Source organism: Chrysochloris asiatica, unplaced genomic scaffold, assembly GCF_000296735.1.
Source record: "Chrysochloris asiatica unplaced genomic scaffold, ChrAsi1.0 scaffold00150, whole genome shotgun sequence".
NCBI lineage: Eukaryota > Metazoa > Chordata > Mammalia > Afrosoricida > Chrysochloridae > Chrysochloris > Chrysochloris asiatica.
Window position 1 is genome coordinate 1,792,635 of NW_006408668.1, and position 9,440 is coordinate 1,802,074.

The window sequence follows — 9,440 nt, forward strand, 5'->3', positions numbered from 1 at the left end:
CCCCATGAGGTGAATTGGCATAGTGGCAGCAACAGTGGGCTCGAGGGTAACAACTGTTGTGAGGGTGGAGTCAGAGTCAACTGGATAACACCTAGCAACAACAGCAACAGCCTTCTAAACTATGAGAGGAGGACTGTTGATGGTGCTGTAGGATAAGCACTGGACTGCTAACTACAGGTCAGTAGCTCAAACCTACCAGAAACCTTATACATGGTCACTATGAGTTGGAACCACCTCAAGGGCACTTAACAACACCAAGGGTGAAGGAGGCAGAACAAGCAAATCAGAGAGATTTGAGATGTGAGAACAGCTGGATTGGCCAGAATACTCTTTGAAGATGAAAAGGGGCTATTGACCAGAAAATGCAGGTAGCTTCTAGAAGCCAGAAAAGGTTGTTCTCCCAGAGTCTCCAGAAAGGAAGGCAGCCCTGCTGATACGTTGATTTTAGTATAATGAGACTTGAGTTGCACTCTAACCAATAGAATTGTCCAAGAATACATTTTTATTGTTTTAAGCCACTAAGTTTGTGGTAATTTCTTATAGTACAGTCACTCTGGGAGCTGGGGAGGAAGGAGACTGTAAGTCTAGTGACATGGATGCACATTGCACCAGATCTTTAGATTACTTCCACAACTGAAAAATAGGGAACCTTAAAAAATGGTTAATTATAACAAAGAGGTAACTTACACGAATATGAAGCTCTTCATTGATAGATTCTTTTTTGTTGGTCTTTTTAACATCCAAGTACCTGACTAGAGGTCCAATTGTGATTCCCTAGAATGCAAAGAAAATGATAAAAGGTTTTGTTGGGGTGCAAATTATTGCTATACACAGCAAAGCTATCAGCAAAACTATCAGGATGTCTAATTTGTTTGTGTGTATATACTAGCTTTTTTCTGTATAAATAAATGCTCCAATATTAGCTACTTTAGTTCTTTTCAGTTCTGCAATAAAAATAGATATGAAATATTGTCTATATTTTAAAACATTAATTTCATTTCATTCCTTAAAATAGCCTCTGCTATTCTAGTTAAATGGGACCCAACTCCAGATTAACAAAAAATAAAAAATTGTGCTGCGCAGTATTATTTGGAATCTCATTTTCATTAATGTATGGTATTGTTCACCTGTTACTCAGTAATATTTTGACTGATAATTTTTTTTATTAATGAAAAGGCAACACATTTTAGAGGCTAAAGGAAGACACAGACATCAAGAAATAGCTGAGATTTGATACTGAGTAGAGGGCACCAAGATCAGAGTGCCTTTTGCGTATTTATTTTTTGTACTGCAGAAATTGAATGTATATTTCTTCAAGACTCTCCTGAGTTTTAGTGTCAAAGAAAACGACTAACCTGAATGAACACTGTGAAATATATAACTACTAGAGTAGCAGTGACAAACATATTCTTCCTAGGAAAAAGAGACAGAGGAAGCAAAAATGCAAGTGAAAAACTTCCAGCTCCTCGGACACCGCTGTAGAAAATGATGCACTGGTCCTTGAGGGAGAAGGGGAAAGTCCGAAACTGGTTACTGACGTAGAAGAGAGCAAATACGCCTAGAAAGGGGAAAGACGAGTTAGAACAGAGAGTCACACATGAGACAAGACAGTGCTGCTGAACCGAGGCAGTGTGCACATGGTTTTCTTCACACAATGTGTTCTAGCTAGTTCCATTAATACCTATGACTGCAGATCCCAAATAGAATAGCTTATAACCATTCCCTCTTTCAGCTCCTTGCAAGTTTGAAGTCTTCTTAGGCAGCTTCCTAGCATTGTGTATGTGTGTGAGTGTATATGTGTAAGTACGTAAGTGCAAGCTAATGAAAGTTTGATACCTTTCAATGTCAGTATTGATATATACTTTCTAATCTGCACTTGTAATTTTTGCTTTATATTTCAAAGCTGGTAAAATTAAGGATATTATTTGGGGGATAAAAGCTTTCTTATAATCCCATGTTTGCATTGACTAACCAAAAGAGGACACTTTTTTTAAATGTGACTGATCTCTGCAGAGAGAATCTTTTTTGTGGATTTGTTCCTTAGTGAGGTTGAATGATGAAAACATGAAAGGAAATTGGCAAATGTTCAAAAGCGAATTCCTTAAAGTCTAGGAGGTGAGTGGGGCAGATTCTAGTCCCACTGACCTCCTGTCTCTAACTCTCAACAACCTAATGTGACTTCTAACCACATAGACTCACAGAAAGTCTTTGTACTCTCTATTACAATAGATGTATTGACAGCACAAAAGGTACACACAAAAAGTTTTAAATGATTCATTTTACTTTGTTTGTCCTGGCTACTCTCTATTGTTGTTGTTGTATGCTGTGGAGTCGATTCCGACTCATAGCAACCGTGTACAGGGTTTCCAAGGCTGTAAATCTTTACGGGAGCCAAAAGCCTCTTCTTTCTCCCGTGGAACAGCTGGTAGTTTCGAACTGCTGACCTTGTGGTTCACAGCCCGATTTGTAACCATTTACGCTACCAGAGCTCCTTAGACTGGTTATAATATTTGGGGCATGGTTTTTAATTTTTCCATGTCCTCAGTTTCCTCATCTGCTCAATAGAGAAATGAAAAGCATTTACCTCAAAAGGTACATATTATGATTAAATAAATTTGCTATCCAGAAGGAAGCCCTGGGAGCATAGTAAGTTATGAATTGGGCTGCTTACCACAAGGTCAGCTTTTTTATTTTTACCAGCCCCATGGTAGAAAGATTTACAGCTTTAGAAATCCTATGTCGGGTCACTGCAAGTTGGAACTAATTCAACAGCACACAACTACAACCATCACTATCCATAAAGAACATAAGACAGGGCCTTATGTGAGGAGGTTTTAAAAAGTTTGTGGAAAAATTAGATGTAAAGATAATACAATTTTTCCAAAAGTTTTTGAAGCCCCTTTGTACATTGTAGTCCTTGGGAGGTGCAAACTGCTAAGCACTTGACTACTACCTAAAAGGTTGGTAGTTCAAAGAGGTACCTTGGAACATAGACTTGGGGACTATGGAATAATTCTACTGTGTACACATGGGGTCACCGTGAGTTGGAATTGACCCAATGGCAACTAATAAAAATGAAAATAACATATATTGTAAACCTTCACAAGTGTGCACTGTTATTAGCTACAATAAATGAGACTGGCTATCAAGAATCAGATTGTGACAATTGTCTTTGTCAGTCACTGTGATGTGGACTATGATGACCTTTCCATCAATTCCTATTTCCTCAGCTATAAAATGAAGTAATTGGACTGATAGTCCTAAGGGTCAACAGTGTTGAGATGCCCATACTATTAATCATTTCCCAGATTGTTCTTGTTGACTGGGTTCAAGCTATTGTTGTTGTTGTTAAGTGCCGTTGAGTCGGTTCTGATCCATAGCGACCCTGGACAGGCTTTCCAAGGCTGTAAATCTTTGTGGGAGCAGAAAGCCTCATTTTTCTTCCGCAGAGCAGCTGGTAGTTTCAAACTGCTGACCTTGCGTTTTGCAGCCTGATTTGTAACCACTACACTACCAGAGGTATATGTAGTATAATTTCCTTTCACATTCATACTAGTTCCTTATAGATTCAAAGAATGTTAGAACGAAAAAGGTCAAAGAAACCCATCATTTTTGTGGTTGAAGAGAAAGATTATAAATCGTTAAATGTCTTGCCTAAGATCAAATAGCTAGTTAGTAATATTGCCAGGACTTGAATGGAAATTATAAACTCATATTACAATTTCCTGTGTTCTTTTCTCTCCTGAAGACCTGAAATTATCTATTTAGCTATTTTTATCAATTTATTCATATTTCTGCATTCTTGTTATTCCTTCCTAGATCCTGAATGGTATATTCAAGATGGATTCTGAGCCATCTCTCCTCATTTCTCTTTGCAATTGTCTTGATGACTCCAGTTGCACTGTGTTGAAAGCTTCAAATGTCGATCAATGTCTTTTTAAAATATAAGTTCTAGCTAAAAGATTACATATGAGCACATATTGAAGTTCAGTACTCAGTGTTGATCTTTAATTCCAAAAACTCGAATATACAAAATAAATCGGCAGCCACCATTCAAGATACTTCATTTATAACAGTTAGACTTACTTGATAAGGGTGGCCACTGTTATATCATAGAGTTGCCTTGTAGTTTCCATGTGAGAACCAAGCACTTGAAAAAAAGTGAAGATTCATTTCCTTGCCTTTGTGTCCTATACCTTCCACACACACACATATATTCTCAACTCTCAAATAAAACTACCTGTATTATTTGGGGGAAGATTTTCTAACTGTATTACCTGTCATAAAACATGAATTTTATGTGAAAAATGTGAAAGATCTCATTTTTCCTGTAACAAAAGTATAAATACCCACAGTTTATAACCTATATGTGAATTAAGGTGCAAAAGGGTAAACATTGGCAAAGAAGTGAAGAGAAAAAGGTTAAGCTTACTGAGTTATATTTAAATGTGTTGATGTGAAAGTTCTCTCTTTCATTGAAAATATTCCTTTGCTCTAGCCAAATCAGTGCAGAATCTTATCATCTACTAATTTCTTTGAGCTGACTGACTGAGCAAACAGAAAGCATTCCTAATCTTTCATGGTATCTATATTCCTCTAACTGAAACCCAGTTAGCATCAAATGACTATGTGTTTATTTAAAAAAAAACAAAACATTGAATGAATGAATAAAAATAAAATAAAAAGGGCAGAAGACCCCTGAGAGCCCATGATGTGTCTTACTGATGGCTCTCCAGATCTGGCAGAAAACCAGGGTGAAGCAGATGAAGGCCCAGTTCCACTCGTGGTTCTTTCCAACAGTGGACACGCCCATGAAGATGAAGATCAAGGTCTCACTGACGCTGCTCAGCATCTTCATGAAATACTTGATGGTCGTGTAGGATGTCTGGGACACGTTTTCTTCCACATACTTTTTCATTGTCACAGCACAGGCTGTGATTCTGAAAAAGAAACAAAAGCTCAGAGAGAATCAAATGTTTCCCACTCCTTTAAAATTCCTCCCTACCGGGAATGGCACACATAGAAAAAATTCGGTTTTAATCCAGAAAGAATGTCTCTTCCATTCCCCTTCTCTGGCTGCAGATTTTCCAGAGATTCTTTTTTATCTCTCTCTTTCTTCTTCCCCAAGAGGTTTCCACCAGGAAGGAGGTGTGGTGAGGATGGCGTGCAGGGTATGACTTGTTCACAATAAAAATGGCATGTAATTCACATGGGCAAGTCAGAAGAAGAATAGTTTCTATCATCCCCTACTTCATCATGAGCTTTGTCAGTCCCGTCTTTTCCTTTCTACCATACTTTGCCTTCAACAAAACAAATCCATTTCAGTTGCACAGACAGAAAAATTCAACAAGGCCTTCATTTCCTCCATCATTTTATGAGAATTTTTTGTTTGAAACATTTCTGTTCTGCAGCCACTTACCAATTATGGTAGAAAAGAAAGAATTGTCCTAGTCTTCTCAGTTTTGATAATTTTTAAACTGGGAAGATGATGGCTGCCTGGAATTTACACTACCAGATGTAGTTAAAATTGGTATTTGCATAAAATAAAATAAAATCCCTCTTCCCAGGTAGCTGGGTCTGAGGATATATCATAGAGAAAAGAAGATGACCAGATATATAATAAGCCAAGTTGAGCGGCCTCATTCTAACATCTATGCAAAGATAAACAGTTAAAAAGTACTTTCATGAGGGGGGAAAAAAAAAAAGAAACCTAAACTTTCTAGTCTTACATTATCTTCCTATTTTCATTCCACACTGCCAGGTCATGGGGCTGCAATGTGGTTTGAGGAAAATAGCTGAAGGCCAAGCCCAGGAATTATGGTCCCTCATGGCAGGTTTTCCTTTAACTTTACAATAATTAATTTTTCAATGAAGAAATGAACTACTGAGATGAGATTTTAACCTTGAATTTCTCCCAGCTCTTCTCAGCATCTGATTTTCAGAGCATTCTGTATTGACTTTATCATTACTATAGTCTTCTCAGGTAAATCAGGAGTGCCAATGCAAATGTTGGGGAGAACATTTGTTTTGCAAAAGACCTGAATCAGATTATACAAAAATTTAAAAATCCTGAATCTTGCAACTTTTTTTTTTCAAGGATTAGTTTCAGACATCATACCTTTTCCAGATATCTCATCTATATAATTTAAAAAAACCACCAAGTCCACTGCTATACACTCTAGTCTGATTTACAGCAACCCTGTATAGAGTTTCTGAGGAGCAGTTTGTGGTTTTGTATTGCCAATCAACCTTGTGGTTAGCAGCCCAGTGCTTATCTTACAGGGCACCACCAGGACTGTGGAAACAATGGTGGAGGTGATGGCTGTGTGCCATTGACTCTTTTCGGGAGCAGAAAACCTCGCATTTCTCCTGTGGAGCAGCTGGTGAGTTTGAACTGCCAACTTTGTGGTTAGCAGTTCATTGCTTATCCTACAGTGTCACCAGAGCTGCTGTCTATATAATACATACTATAGCTTTGAATTTTCTTTTATAACTATGAGTGTTGGTCTTTTGTACTCACGCCAAGATGCCAGAAAGATAGAGTGTTTCGGCAGCTAAGTAGGACAAATAACTGAACATGAAGACGATGAGTGGTTCAATTGCAGATATATTCTGAGTGAAGCGTGTGATAAAAGCAGAAATGAATCCAAAAATGATGCCAAAAAATACTCCCCCGATCCCCACAATAATGAATCGGGCACATCCAGCCAAAATATCAACTGTCTCTATGGCTTCAAATTTATGCATCTTTGTGAAAGCAATTAATATATTGTATAAGACCTAAGGAGAAAAGAAATAAAGAGAATAAACACTGATTAGAAATGCTTTACATAACAAAAATTATACAATGGATATTAACATTAGTAATTGATACTGTTTAAATCAGTGTAGAGTTCTTCAGTTTCTCTGAACAAAAGGTAGGATACAAATAGCTTTCAATGGCTGAGCATGTACTACTCAGTCACTTTGCTAAACTCTCAATGTAAGTTACCAATTTATGTCTTCTCAGGTCCAGACACAGGCTTTAATATAAGTGTAGTAGGTTACTCAATGGGCTACTAACAATTGTCAGAAGTTAGAATCCACCAGTCTCTCCTTGAGAGAAGATAAGACTTGCTGCCCGCCCCCCCCCTCCCCTGGTAAAGATTTACAGGCTTAGAAATCCTATACAGGGTTACTATGAATTGGAACCTACTTAACGGCACATAGCAGTATCAGCTATAATAAACAACATAATTACTTGAAGCATTTCTTTTTTAAAGTGAGCACAAGCTACACTTTCTCAATAAAGGGTATTGTTGTTGTTGTTAAGTGCCATCAAGTCGGTTCCGACCCATAGCGACCCTGTACAGGGTTTCTGAGGCTGTAAATCTTTACGGGAGCAGAAAGCCTCATCTTTCTCCCGCGGAACAGCTGGTAGTTTCGAACTGCTGGCCTTAAGGTTTGCAGCCCGATTCGTAAGCACTATGCTACCAGACTGCAAGAGGACGAGTCTTCCTGCAATTTCCTGTGACCCTATGAACATGGTTAACCGTGTTGTCCTTGTTATTGCTATTTAGTGCCACTGGGTCAGTTCCAACTCATAGCAACCCTGTGTAGGGTTTTGGAGGAACGACTAGTGGGTTTGAACTGTTGATTTTGTGGTTAGCAGTCCAGTGCTTATATTACAGCGCCACACCATAAGAAGTGTTTACATACTTGTGCAATCTACTTAATGTGTAGAACTCAAAAAGTGTTCTCTAAAACCAAAGCATGACTTTGGGCTTTGGGATATGAGTTGCGGAGAAGGTCAGTCCTCATGATAGCTCATATATAACCACTTCTCAAGTACTTCTTTGCTAACAGGTTTTTGTTGATGGGAAGGAAAGGACAGGAGCTCCTACAAATGGCGTTCACAGGTTCTTGGTTCAAATGCACCACGACAGCGCCGCTTGGTTTCACTGATAATTAACTTGTGTTACTGACTAGCATATTTTAGTTATAAATCTCTCTGAGCACAAATAACTTCCCTTTGAATTTCACAAGGTCCTAATCTGTACTGGTTCCCCAAATAATACTATTGTGGTTCTGTGGAGCGCTTAGAACACATAATTGGAGTTTATGAATTAGTTCCTGCTTTTTCTTGTATTAAGTAGCCAGTAAACTTGGTTAGTTAAGGGAATGTGGATAGAGGCTTTTTAATAGACTTGCCTCTTTCTCTAAAAGAGAAGTTTCTAGTGTTTTTTTATGGGAGGAGAAGCAGTTGGTGAAGGTGAAAAAGAATCAGAGAACCTGCTATAAATTGTTCCAAAAGAGCTCTCTGTCAAACACACACACACACCTACATACATATGTATTCCTCAATCATTGTGCATCTGAAATTAGGAAAGGATTTCATTCGTAAAGAAAGAGGCCTGCAAAAATATCAAACCACATTGGCTTTAAAGTATGCATGTTGCAGTGCAGAACTTGTAGAAGATCTAAAAATGTAAAAGAAAAATCCACAAATGTTCCATGATCCCTCCCAGAGATAGCCACTGTAAATGTATATATTTGTGCTTCCCAAGCCTGCTCTATCTATCATCCCAAATACTGTGGCAGTGGGAGTCTCTCAGACCCCCAGCTGCAGGAAATGAAACTGACTAGCTATGCTGTGACTCTTGTGGACAGTCACAGAGTGTGGCAGGGGCACTACAGAAGGCCCATTCAGGGAATGCACAGGACTCTTCAGATGGGTGCCCTTAGTTTAAGATCTGCCTAGTGGGTTTGATGAACTCTCTCAAAACTACAGTAAGATAATGCCATCCAGCATCCTTCTTTACTTCCCTCTTTTGCCTGAGTTCAACCTGTCCCATGGTCTGACAGCTCTTTTGTATCCCTGGGCACTCTCCTGAGTTTCTCTCATAGAAGTTTCCCCTATGAGTCTTTTGCACATATAATGCCCTCTTGGTGTTTGATACGTGGAAGACCTGGGTCGTATCTACCTGGCCATATGTGTCATTTAAAAAATCATATTCTATTAAAAATGTTATCATATAATGTAATTTTTCCATGCATTTTTTAGAAGCCCCCTTGCAGTATATATTGGTGTTAATGCCGTTGAGTCGATTCCGACGCATAGTGACCCTGTATAGGATTTCCAAGGAGCAGCTGGTGAGCTTGAACCATCGACCTGGCAGTTCAAACGACTTTGCAGTCTGACGTATTAGCCCACAGCACCACACCAGGATTCCTTGTAGTACATAGTCACTGCATAATCAATAATACATATGCATGCTAAATAAGTATAATAGACATATAAAGAAAACAATCAGAAGGAAATGAAATACAGTGTTAGTAGTGATTGACCTTTAAAAATTTTAATCATCATGGCCTATTTTATTTAAGCAAACCCAAGAAAAACTTGGCTGAGTGTTTACATATATAAAATATTTGTTGTTGTTGTTATGTGCCGTGGAGTC

The 9,440-nt window shown here is 38.4% G+C and overlaps 1 protein-coding gene across 1 annotated transcript in view; it reads right to left on the reverse strand.

The window, feature by feature from the left end:
* Window positions 1–9,440, reverse strand: part of SLC9A4 (solute carrier family 9, subfamily A (NHE4, cation proton antiporter 4), member 4) — a 75,730-nt gene that overhangs the window by 36,697 nt on the left and 29,593 nt on the right. Inside the window, exons 3-6 of the mRNA XM_006870732.1 lie at window positions 6,521–6,780; window positions 4,723–4,940; window positions 1,356–1,558; window positions 688–774 (exon numbers count right to left, since the gene is read on the reverse strand). Coding sequence (XP_006870794.1) covers window positions 688–774; window positions 1,356–1,558; window positions 4,723–4,940; window positions 6,521–6,780 — 768 coding nt within the window. The remainder of the gene's footprint in view (window positions 1–687; window positions 775–1,355; window positions 1,559–4,722; window positions 4,941–6,520; window positions 6,781–9,440) is intronic.